The sequence below is a fragment of the Hyperolius riggenbachi genome, chromosome 1 (assembly GCF_040937935.1).
Source record: "Hyperolius riggenbachi isolate aHypRig1 chromosome 1, aHypRig1.pri, whole genome shotgun sequence".
In the NCBI taxonomy this organism is placed as follows: domain Eukaryota; kingdom Metazoa; phylum Chordata; class Amphibia; order Anura; family Hyperoliidae; genus Hyperolius; species Hyperolius riggenbachi.
This window is the reverse complement of record NC_090646.1, coordinates 393,031,296-393,044,664: the sequence shown is the minus strand read 5'-3', so window position 1 is coordinate 393,044,664 and position 13,369 is coordinate 393,031,296. Positions and strand designations below refer to the sequence as shown.

Genomic DNA, 13,369 nt, shown 5'->3' with positions numbered 1-13,369 from the left:
CAATATTTCATTTACAGCTACCTTTACATCACTAGTATGGCCACATTTTCAATTAAGCTAAATAGGCACATGCCTACAGGCACCAGTGCTGGAAGCTTTTGCCTAAAAGCGTCAATATTGGAGGAGAATCTGTACCACCCACAGTCCAGCCAACTGCCACTAATTCGGCAACCATACCTACTGCCCCTTTAATATTTGTGCTATAGATTTCTCTTTTTCATTACCCCACCCTACTCTGTCCTTGACCCTTACTATCCTTGACTTCTACTAACGATGGGAAAATATGAACTTCGCCTGACCACCCCCCACATCGCCCAGTCCCATGCACGCCTCCAGAACTTCTCAAGAGGTACTCCAACACTATGGAACTCCCTACCTCCCTCGATTAGGATTTTCTCCCTTCCCCCCCCCCCACCTCCTTCAACATCTTCAAGAAGGCCCTCAAAACACACCTTTTCACTCAGGCCTACCCCCCCCCCCCCTCACTGGTGCTCCAAACCTGCAGCTGAACTCTGGTCCTCCTCCTTGTGTCTCCTACCTGTGAACGCACCTCCATTACCGTACACCCATCCTATGGATCTGAGTGAACTCTTGAGTGAACTAGACTTGCCTAATCTCCATGCTCCCTTCCAGTGACTGACTAAGCATTACCTGGTAATTATACTGTGCTGCATGATCTGGTTTTTATGTATTCTTGTATTGTCTTATTGCTGTATGTCACCCCTAAATATTGTCTGTAACCTTAACTAATATCCAGGGCTGCATAATATGTTGGCGCTTTATAAATAAAATAAATAAAAATTTATTAATATTGCATCCTTAAAGATAAAATTATAATATATTATGTTATGAAAGGCGCAATAAGTATACAAAGCTGAGCATTAGAGTTAATTGCTGCTTAGGGATAATTTGCATGTTAGTATACATGCAGATAAAGGTCAGGTATTTTACTGAATCATACAACAGTCCATGTTGGCAGCTGTATAACAGAGCCATGGCAATGGCAAGTGTTGATGGGAAGGGTTTAAAGAGGAACTCCAGTGAAAATAATGTAATAAAAAAAGTGCTTCATTTTTACCATAATTATGTATAAATGATTTAGGCAGTGTTTGCTCATTGTAAAATCTTTCCTCTCCCAGATTCACATTCTGACATTTATTACATGGTGACATTTTTACTGTGGGCAGGTTATGTAAGCTGCTCCTAGCTGTTTTGGCTGTTACAGACAGCTCTAAACAGCCATTTCCTGTCTGTGAACATTGTTACATTGTGGCAGTTTGCCCAGAGTACCGTCGGTACCAGAGCCTCTTGTGGGAGGGGTTTCAGCACAAAATCAGTCATACAGCGCCCCCTGATGGTCTGTTTGTGAAAATCATTATATTTTTCATGTAAAAGGGGGTATCAGCTACTGATTGGGATAAAGTTAAATTCTTGGTCGGAGTTTCTCTTTAAGGTACTATGGGTGTTTTTAGAATATTGAGATATAAATCTGGTCCTGATTACAATGTAAACCAATAATAAAGACCATGGGTAAAATCTATTGGCATGGATATTACTGTGCATAAAAGAAAAATAGATATCCTATCACTGAGCTAAATAAAAATATTGATGACTGTCATTCAATCCCTGTCTCCTCTGGAAAATACTGCAATATCATATTTGTGGGAGATCACAAACTCTGCTAACTGAATGCTCTCAGAAAACAAAAGAAGAAAGAAGTTGTAATCATTATTGTTCTTCGCAAAATCTGGTAAAGGCAGAGTCCACTCTTCTCTCCTCTTCCTATATATTTGATCATCCTCCAGTGTTTGTGGGTAGTTCTAGATAGATGATTTTACTGGAAAATCTGTGGTCTCAATTCATATTTGTGTGAGTGCAGATCATTCATAGCTGCTCTCCTCAGACCTCAAAATTCAACATATCTAACAAGATCTATTTACCTTACAAATGATAAAATGTGCACAATGCTGACCTGTTTTTGGCTTAGGTAATCCATGCCTCTGGCCACATCTGCTGCAAACTGCAGGAGCTGCTGAGATGAAAGGGTTGATGCTGTGCTGTTAGCTATTGCAAATGCTGGGTCTGTCTCCAGTACTCTGCTTTTCCTCAAGAAGTCCAACAGGTTGCCATGCGGGGCGTACTCTATGGCCAAGTACAAATAACCTGTAGACATAGAAATATCAGAGAACATGAATCAGTATAAATAGGGTCTACCAACTACTCACAAATCCCATCTGGATGACTTTTTCTTCAATCTAGAAGCATATCATGCTGTCCATGATTCTAAAAAAAACTGTCTAAAAATTAACTCCATAAGGCTGGGTCCACTACAATGTATTGTGCTGTGGATAGGGAAAACATATACATTTAGATATGTACATTGCATCGGCCAGGTCATTAATAGCATCTTTATGAAAAAATCATGTAGATCATGCATTCACTACAATGGACACGATTGAATGGTGAAATCGGAACAGGCCTGGTCCATTGGTACATTTTGTGAAATGGACCAATTTAGACTGAAGTGTATATGGATTGACTACAGCCAGTGGCATAAACTGTGTTCGCACCTTCCTCCCTAATTAAGCTGCTTTCATTGGCCATGAGCTATGTTCTGTGGTCATCTCATATTGATGACAAGATTGGTGGGCAGCGGTTTTCAGTTAATCTAGGATAACTCTTCCTGAAAGTATTTGTCATTTGTGCTTGTTGTTCATAGCAGCCAGCCAGTCATGTTGTTTGTTTAATTTAAAACACAAGACTTCCTTCTTAAAACTGAAGGAATTTGCGATAATTCAGATTGGAGTGAGCATATGATGTCACCCACAATGCATCACTGTTGAATATGCAAATTATCCCTTATTGTCCCTGTAAGCTAGCCACACTTCCAGAACCGCTGGACTGCAATGATGTGTCAGCTTGTTAATTGTACAGAGCCACAATAATCCAAAATGCATACAGACTGTTTCGGATTGGTTGATCCTCATCAGTGCATGGCATGGATTAACCTCCTTGCCGGTCTAAAAAATCCGGCAAGGAGGCAGCGCCGCACATTTTTTAAATTTTTTTTTTTTAAATCATGTAGCGAGCCAAAGGCTCGCTACATGATAGCCGCTAAGCGGCGGCATCCCCCCACCCACTCCGATTGCCTTCGGCGATCAGAGTATGCAGGGAATCCCGTTGAGAACGGGATTTCCTGCAGGGCTTCCCAGGTCGCCATGGCGACGGGGCGGGATGACGTCACCGACGTCATGGACGTCGGGACGTCATAGGGAATCCCGATCCGCCCCTCAACGCTGCCTGGCACTGATTGGCCAGGCAGCGCAGGGCTCTGGGGCGGGGGGGAGCGACTCGGCGCGGCGGATTGCGGCGGATCGGCGGCGAGCGGCGGCGATCGGAAGTTACAAGCAGCTAGCAAAGTGCTAGCTGCTTGTAACAAAAAAAAAATTATGCAAATCGGCCCAGCGGGGCCTGAGATATCCTCCTGCGCAGGTTACCCCGAGCTGAGCTCGGGATAACCGGCAAGGAGGTTAATGTGGCTCAATGGAGTAGGACTTAAAACACCCAGCGTTACAGACTACCCAGCAAGCTCATGGTGAACCAGAACTCATTGGAGTGTGTAAGGGGCTACAAAAGACCAAAAAGCCCTCTTACTAAAATGTTAAGCAAAACAAAGGTTTGTCTTCTTAAAACACAAGATATACACAAGATAAGTTTGTTGTGATAAGTAGTGATACAATTATTGTCCAATTAATTGTAGAAGGCAAACTTGTTTTGTGTAAGAGTCGTTTGTAGTCCCTTATGCTGGGAACACACGGGTCGATTCTGGCGCTCGATTCTGCGTCAGATCGTTTTTCCCCCTAGATTCTCTTATCTTCTGCTAGTTTTTCTTACCTTTTTTCAATTCACTTCAATGAGAAATCTAGTGGCAAAACGATCGAACAGCGATCGGACATGTCAGAAATTATCTATCGAGCCATCTTAGTGGCTCAAAATCGAGCTGTGTATTCCCAGCATTACACACTCCAATGAGTTCTGATTCACCATGAACTTGCTGGTTAGTCTGTAACTTTGTTTAATTTACAAATCAATGTTGTACAAATGAAAGCTAAATTTAACTAGTTACTGCACCAAGGGCAGTATATCTACATATCAAAGTAATTCATTTTAAGGCCCAGGGACATAGATACTTGTTTAACGTGCATGTTCTTGTTGCTGCCCATTAGTGCACATATCAGGAAATAGGAACACAGTTCCCATTCACTGATCTAAGTGCCTGTGATCAATTGCCACAGGCATCAATGAGATGCCGTGGTCATTGATCAAACAAAAGTAACACATACACGCATCACTTCCTGTTAGCGTACTAACAATACGCACAGGAAGATATAGTGTGGGGACATTTTGTTGCCAAATAGTAAAATTACACCTACATACATTTTTTAAATAAAAAGGTCTCCCATTAAAATGAAACCCTTACCTCCCCCACTCTCCCATAGCGACCAAAATGAAACATTAGCATATTAAAAAAATGAAACTTAAAAAAATACATAAATAGTTACCTTAGGAAGTCAACTTTTTTTTTTTATTTTTTACTTTAGTTAAGAACTCAATTTTTTTTTAAATATATGTCATAGGGGTATATTACTGTTATCTTTGCAAATAAGGGCTTGTAAAAAGTGACAAACTTAAAAACTGAAAAAAAAATATCCCTTTATTTCCAAGTAAGATCGCTATACATTGTGATAGGGACATAATGTAAATGGTGTAAAAACCAGGCCAAATGGGCATATAAAATATGTGGGTTTTAATTACAGTATTTAGAATGCATTTAGAATAAAATAATTCTTAGCATAATGTACCATAATGTAGCATAAGAAAACAAGATATAGATCATTTTGTTGTGATAAGTAGTGATACAATTATTGGCAAATGAATGGAAGCAAGTAAAGGTGAAAATTGCCCAGGTCCTTAAAGGGAACCCCCCCAGTGGTCAACTAGTTAAGAGAAATAGTTAACCAGTTCCCCTCCCACGAGATGAGCATCTACGTCCCTGAGAACTTCACTTTAGCTCCCAGGGATGTAGAAACTCAACTCTCTATGTTGACAAGTAGCAGACGGTAGTGCCAAGATTGGTGTATGGAAACGAGTTCCCAAAGCCAATCAAAGTGTAATGAATGAACGATCACATGTTCCAGTAGGTAATAGTGATCATTTAATGTAAACAAGTCCTTAAAATTTTAATTCAATTATTTATAATTATAAGCCCATTGTGTTGAAGATTTGCTTTCAAGTCAACATGTGGGCAACTACTGGAAGCATATAACTTTTTGCATTACCAAATGGTTTGCCCAACAACCTTGGACTATGCCTCCTAAATAAACTAGTTAATGAAGATATGCCATGCTCTACTAAAGCCTTTATTTCTGAAACCTTATTTGTCACCAGGCAATTGCTGTCGCTGTCTACAGAAACCCCAAAGTCTTGATCTTCTCATATTTGAGGGTGATCACAAACTCTGCTAACTAAATGCACTTCCATAAATGTAATACAATCTGGGACAAATGGTACCACGAACTGTCAAATCTAAGCCATAAAACTACAAGGAGGTCCAAGAGTGAGAAACTGAGGACAAAAAGGGGGAGGAGGACTTGTGTCAATGTCAGTGATTAAAATAAGAGATGCAGTAGAAATGATATTGACTTGCATTCATATATACTGACCTCGATGCTCGCAGGCTCCCAGAAGATTTATTATATTAGGGTGACTTCCAAGTTTACAAAGCACTTCTAGCTCTCCAGCAAAATCCCTATGATCATCTTTAGATGCATAATCTGATTGCAGAAAACAGGGAAAAAATTGTTATGAGAGCACTATTCAATATGCCTCTACCTGCAGACACACACAGATTATCCAGCCTACCTTTCATCCTCTTGATAGCAGCATCCATACGTAAGCCATCTTTTTTGATACGAGCTTTTAGAACTTGGCCAAAGTTCCCCTCTCCAATCACATCCTTGAACTTAATGTCATTCCATTCCAAGACAGGGTATTCCACCGGGTCCGGACTGTTCTTAGCTTTTCTTAAGTGGTTGAGTGTTCCAGCATTGAACTGCACTATTGGTTCTTCTCTCTGAACGAATTCACCCCAGATTACTAATCAGCTTACTTAAAAATGTACTTTTCACCACTTCATGCTGTACCTTACTATCTTCCATACTGACAAAATGGCTTCAATTCCCACATTCGGTAATGCAGAAAACAGCTGATTTTACCAGTTTGTAAAATGCCAATTCACTAAGGGCCTGTTTCCACTAGGAGCGGTGCGATGCGGCTACATAGCCGCATCGCACCGCGTGTATGCTGCAACACATGCACGCCAATGGAAGAGTTTCCACTGCATGCATGTTGTGCGGAGCGGTGCGGAGCGATCCGGGAATCTGCAGCATGCTGCAGATTCTCGCACGCCCGCATCCACCCGCAGCTGTGTCCCATCTCCTCCATGGAAGTGATGCGGCTGGTGGCGGAAGTGATGTGATGCAGCTAGGTAGCCGCATTCGCATCACTTTGTAGTGGAAACCGGCCCTAAGGCTGTTACTGCAGTGAAAAGTAAAATAACCGACTAGGTTAATAACCAACTTGTGTGGTAAATATGTCAAGAAATGTCCAGTATTTAATAATAGCCTGGACCTATCAGTGACTAGCAATCAGCATGCAGTAAGCCAATAAGCAGAAAGCCAATACTGTACTGATACACAGAAGCTTCTAGTAGGCAGCATGCATTCACATCTGAAGGGATGCAGGAAGCCTTTTACTCTAGTAAGCTGTCATACAGGAATGGCTCATGAAGGCCACTGAAGAAGAATCACAGCGCGCTGCAGAGACCTTAAGATCCCTTGGTGGTGCATAACCCAAGAACCACCTGATAATGCCTAAATCCCCCCACCCGGTGGTGCCTAACCCTAAGACACCCCCCCCCCCTCGAGGGCACCTAACCTTAATCACCAATTTTGTTTATGTAAAATACATTTGTATACAATTGCTTGTTTTAGTTTAACCAGCTCCCAACAGCCTAATACCGATCAGTGGTGGGAGCGTGGCTCTCTGGGTACTGCCAAACGGTGATTGCCGTGAAAGTGCGGTGGGTGGGATTAGCAGGTAACAGGGATGAACAGAGTGGGGATTCGTTATCAGCCTGCCAGCCGCGATCAGAGCTGGCAGGCTGATTTTCACAAGAAAAAAGGTAAAAAAACATGTGTACATAGCTGTGATCTAGCGCATAACTGTACAAAGGACAGCCTTGTCACTTAATTGTCCCTAGGAGTGTCTCACAATCTAATTTTAGGAGGCGCCCGGTGAAAAAGGTAACAGTCTAATTAGCTCTATATGGTAGGTACAACATTAAATAATAAAATGGTGTGGTCCTACCTTCTAGGTGTCCCCTTACGGGAAGTATACAAGTTGAGGTATATACTTATAAAATCAGGTTTTATTGGAGCACGGGACCACGAGTCCCGTGCTCCACGAGTCCCGTGCTCCAATAAAACCTGATTTTATAGTCCCGTGCCCCAATAAAACCTGATTTTATGTCCCGTGCTCCAATAAAACCTGATTTTATAAGTATATACCTCAACTTGTATACTTCCCGTAAGGGGACACCTAGAAGGTAGGACCACACCATTTTATTATTTAATGTTGTACCTACCATATAGACCTAATTAGACTGTTACCTTTTTCACCGGGTGCCTCCTACCATTCTTAAAAACTAGCTAACACCCCTTGCCTTAGGGGAAGATTAATGTCAGAGAATATCTGATAGATCTATTTTTTGGAGCAGCGACCAAAGAAAAAAAGGCAGAGTGGGGACGGTATTTCCCCACCAGCGAGAACGAGTGGTTGCCTCCTTCAGCAACCCACTCTTGTGAGTATAATACCTTCTGCATTTATTAAATAACCCCCTACCTACTTACGTACTGCAACAGATTGGGCTCCCGGACCCCTGTGTTTTCTCTCCTACTACCTCACAATCTAATCCCTACCATAGGCATATGCCTATGTATGTATTATGTAGTGTATGTATCCCGATCTAGGGCTAATTCTCGGGGGGGACTGTAGTCACTTCCTGTCTGAGTCAGGACTGAGTCAGCCACTTACATACCTGATATTTAACTGTTTCAGGCAGAGAAAGAAAAAAAGGAACACAGCATAGTTATTTGTGTGCTAGGCACTGTACATACACATGTCTATCTCATCATGTCACATGCCAGTTCGGGTATCCTTAAATTTATAATGCTCAGAATGACTTTAGGCTAGTGTTATTTTGGTGAAAATGTTCCCCAGGGCAATTATCCTGTACTAGTAAATGTAATGACGGTCATATGATATAGAACAGCACAAGTAAATAGCATGTTTCCTCTCAAAAGCAAAACATTTATACTTTATTAATAGGCTAAAAGACCTTTGGATTGTCCAATTCTGGGATCAGAGCGTTAAATGCCCTGTTCCTAAGACTTACCACTCCGTTTTGGAAGGCCTGTGCCATTCTGTGCTGGAAGTTGGCTCGCTTCAGCTGTAGCATAATTAGAAATGCCAGTAATATGGTCAAACAGGTCATGCCAGCAGAGCCCAAAATAGCAATGAGGAGCATATTACTGTCTTTTGAATCATGGCCACCTATGCATAAGAAAAGAGAACATATTTTATATGCTAAAATGAAAATCATTAAAACATTTAAAGCCCTACTAAAGTTAAAAAGACAAATCACCACAGATAAGGCTGTACATAGCACTAGGTAGGGGTATGTGCAGCTTTATATGTGCCACACTAGTGGCATTTTGCCATGGCACCAGAATTGTGGTGCCTCTTCTATTGCTGCTTCTGGTGGTGGTACTACTGCGTACATGCAAAAAGGACACTTTGAAAATGTAAAAGCCCCCAGTAGAATATCGGTAACATTACCAATATTCATGTGCATTCACAAAGGGCTCACTCTAAAAAGGGCACCGGATGTAAACGATAATCCTTGTATTGTTTATCAAAAACGGCACCGGGATAACTCTTAAAAATATAGTTTATAATATTAACCTTATATTAATCAAGCATTCAATATAATGTTTTTGTTTAAATACATTTCTAACATATGAAGGATGAAACTTTGTTTTATATATCGTAATCATTGTACCCGATTTAAGTGAAAATGTGTCTAATATTTGTATAGTTTAACTGTGTAGATCATGAGTAAACATCTTTTTTGCTATGTTAAAAAAAAAAATTGCAATGTTGTAAACAATGTTTAAATACATCCACTTTAGTTTGTAATGTAGTATAAGTATATATTTTTGCTGTTAAAAGTAAAAACAGAAAATGTGTTTTAGTAAATACTAATAAATGAAATCCAAGCGAATTTGGATGGCCCCAGCTAAAAACTGCGCCAGATATAAATGATATTGAAGTTATTGTTTAGTAAAATGTAACATAAAATATTGTTTATAATACTGATATTCTACTATTACCCGCTGTAACCTTTATTTTTACGTTTACTAAAATGAGGACCAGTAAAAGTGATAAAATATTGTTTTATATACTGCTACTGTACTACTTCATTCATATAGTAAAATATCTGTAATCCTTACCAATATTTTACTATAACCTAATCTCTCCCTAGTCCCTACTCTCACACAGAACCCGCCACTCGCGGTGCCTAACCCTAAGACTCCCCTGGTGGTGCCCAACCCTAAAACCCACCTGTTGGTGCCTAACCTTAAGACCCCCCGGTGGTGCCTAACCTTAAGACCCCCCTGGTGGTGCCTAACCTTAAGACCCCCCTGGTGGTGCCTAAACCTAAGAACCCCCTGATGCTGCTTAAACCTAAGACCCCCCCCCCCCCCTGGTGGTGCCTAACTTTAAGACCCCCCTGGTAGTGCCTAAACCTAAGACCCCTCCCTGGTGGTGCCTAACCTTAAGACCCTCCTGGTGGAATCTAAACCTAAGACACCCCCCCCCCCCCCGGTGGTGCCTAAATCTAAGCCCCCCTGTTGGTGCCTAAACTTAAGACCCCACGCTGATGTGCTTAAACCTAAGACCTCCCTTGTGGTGCCTAACCTTAAGACCCCCGTGGTAGTGCCTAAACCTAAGACCCCCTGGTAGTGTCTAGCCTTGATCCCCCATTTTGTTTGTGTAAAATAAATTTGTATATGATTGGTTATGGTTTTATTTAACATAGAATAAAAAAATTATAGTTGAAAAGTTAAACGTAAAAATAAACGTTATTTTTACATATAAGTATAAGTACATTTGCTGAAAAATGATAATTTGTAACATAGGCAAAGATAGCGGAAGCTGCTCGTTTGTGGTGCAAAATGTGGTGTAAATGATTTTTTCTTAGAAAGCATAGGAAACAGTTTTAGAAACAATTACACAGTTTAGAAAACGATTATTTGTTAAATTATGGGTTACTGTAAACGATAGATTTGATATGGACATGAAAGTTAAAGAAAACAAGCAATACATATATTTTATATTTTCGCAAACAATTTTACAAACTAAATAATTGTTTTAAATTAATGCGGCGCCCTTTTTATACTGTTATTGCCAAACGAAAACTGGGTGCCCTTTTTGATTGGCGCCTTTATTACATGATACTTACTATTGTGCAGTGTTAAGTGTTAAGTAAATGTTACCGATATTTTACTATAGCTATATCCCTGTTTTCACATAGAGCCCTCCCTCTACCAATACCTAACCCTAACAACCCCCTCTGCCAATGCCTAACTCTACCAACCCTCCCCCCCCCCCCCCCCCCGCTGATGCCTAACAAACTCCCTACTGATGCCTAACCCTAACAGCCCCCTGCCGATGCCTAACCCTAATCAACCCCACAGCTGTTGCCTAACACTAACCAGCCCCCCACCAATGCCTAACCCTAGCTGACCAGTGGGGCTCTCTCTGATGCTAGACCCTAACCAGCCCCCCGTGATCCTTTACCTTAAAAGACCCCCCACCGCTGCCTAACCTTAACCACTACCCCCCACCGCAAACATGCAGCCCGCCTTTGCTGCAAAAAATGAAAAATATTGGGTCCTGCGAAAGTTTGTGCTATAATTTGGCTTTAAGGGGAAATGTAATAAAATAGTGGGTGTCGGCGCCACATGCTGTGCAAACTGCATCTACATTAGCGGGTGCCTACATTTTCCACTTCTGGTGCTAGTTCCCCTAAACCGACTTTAGAGCATGATAGGAGCTATTAGCCAGGACTGTGGTGCCTCTTCTATTGCTGCCTCTGGTGGTACTACTTCCCCTAAATTAATGTTAGAGGATGATAGGACTAATGAAGTGCGAACTCCTTTGTGGGACATTGAGCAATATGAATTGTTTTATGTACTTGTGAAGTGATAAGTAGAATACTGGCACACTTAAATACTGGAAACAATAATAATAACTTGTCCTATTTAAGGAGAAACCATTCACCAAGAATTGAACTATATAGTTACATAGTTATTCGGGTTGAAAAAAGACATACGTCAATCGAGTTCAACCAGAGAACAAAGTACAACACCAGCCTGCTCCCTCACATATCCCTGTTGGTCCAGAGGAAGGTGAAAAACCCTTACAAGGCATGGTCCAATTAGCCCCAAAAGGGAAAAAATTCCTTCCCAGATGGCAATCAGATAAAATCCCTGGATCAACATCATTAGGCATTACCTAGTAATTGTAGCCATGGATGTCTTTCAACGCAAGGAAAGCATCTAAGCTCCCTATAAATGCCGGTATAGAATTTGCCGTAACTACTTCCTGTGGCAATGCATTCCACATCTTAATCACTCTTCATTCCAATCAGTAGCTGATACCCCCTTTCCCATGAGAAATCTTTTCCTTCTGTTCACAAATGGATCATCAAGGGGCTCTGTACGGCAGATATTGTGGTGAAACCCCTCCCACAGTGTGATATCAGGACCATGGTTCTGACATCACACTGTGGGACTCTTGTTGCATTGTGGGAAATAAAAGCTGCTTACAGCTGTTTCCAACTGCCAAAAAAGCAAGCAGCATATCCTTCCACTGACATCACCTGCCAACAGTAAAAATGTCACAATGTGATAAATGTCAGAATGTAAATCAGGGAGAGGAAAGATTTTTCAATGGGCAAACACTGACTAAATCATTTATACGTAATTATCATAAAAAATGAAGCACTTTTTTTATTACATTATTTTCGCTGGAGTTCCTCTTTAACTTCTATGCTAGCTAGCTGTCAATTCTTCATCACTATAAAATTCTTATGGCTTTACATTCTTATGGCTTGAAAAACTCACCTCTCATCTCTTGTCGCGTTTTTACATCTCTTATTGGATTGTGAATGCTTTGGCCAATATTGTTCTCAGTACATACTTCAATAAGATATACTTTATCGGCTTCAAGCCCCTTTAATTGGTATTGAGCGATGGTTGTATTCCTGATCTTTATGTCGTGATTAAATTCTGTGTCACCAACAATTTTGTAACGAATGATGACGGATACGATTGAATGACCTTCTTCAATAAACCAGGTGACGAGAGCTGTTGTGTCCGTGACATTGAGTACATTGATGTTTGTGGGAGGTGGTGGAGCCTCTGTAAAAATGAATCAGCGTGGTGATTTATTGTCCTGACAATGTCTATTACCTAGATCTAAGAAGAATCAATACAAATAAATCATTTCCATTACTTTATTCCACTGATCATGTTTACGCAGAGCCATTATTGTGAGAATAGAACAACAACAGACACCCAATCAGGGCCGGTTTAAGCAACAATGGGGTCCAAGGGCAAAATAAACCTGGGGGGCCCCCCCAACATGTACCCCGGAACAAAAATCGGCATTAGGGGACCTTTTTTGCAGCTGGTATAGTCAGGGTGTGAAGTCCCAATCGGTCGGAGCTCCACATTCTGGCTATCCCAGCCTGCATGGGGGACAAGGGGTTAAAAAGTTTCAGGAGGGGGGACCCCACATCATTTTTTTTTTTAAAAAATTCCTACACTCTAAACATAAAAAAAAATTGGGAAAATAGGAAAAAATTCCAGGGATCTTCATGCAGCCATATTGTGGCTGTATAGCGATCCCTGACCACAGCGCTGCAGCTGCGTATAGACCCCCTGGAAACCCCGTCAGGAAATTTATTGCGCTTTCGTTTGATGCATGTAAAATTACACTACCGTTAGGTTTGCTACTAAAAGTGACATTTACCGCATTTAAAACTATACTTTTTTCCTTCGAAACTTTAAAATCGATTTTCTCAAAAACTATAAGGTCTTTTTGAAAAATTGTTTTTTCTTCTAATTCCTAATGATCTCCTTAATATATCCTGCAGATTTAGGGTTTCTAGCATTTAAGG

The 13,369-nt window shown here is 41.0% G+C and overlaps 1 protein-coding gene across 2 annotated transcripts in view; it reads right to left on the bottom strand.

Moving 5' to 3' along the window:
* Window positions 1-13,369, bottom strand: part of TEK (TEK receptor tyrosine kinase) — a 142,952-nt gene that overhangs the window by 26,651 nt on the left and 102,932 nt on the right. For both annotated transcript variants that reach the window (XM_068234601.1, XM_068234608.1), the window contains exons 13-17: window positions 12,312-12,608; window positions 8,516-8,673; window positions 5,923-6,133; window positions 5,724-5,834; window positions 1,973-2,163 (exon numbers count right to left, since the gene is read on the bottom strand). In XM_068234601.1, the coding sequence (XP_068090702.1) occupies window positions 1,973-2,163; window positions 5,724-5,834; window positions 5,923-6,133; window positions 8,516-8,673; window positions 12,312-12,608 (968 nt within the window). The remainder of the gene's footprint in view (window positions 1-1,972; window positions 2,164-5,723; window positions 5,835-5,922; window positions 6,134-8,515; window positions 8,674-12,311; window positions 12,609-13,369) is intronic.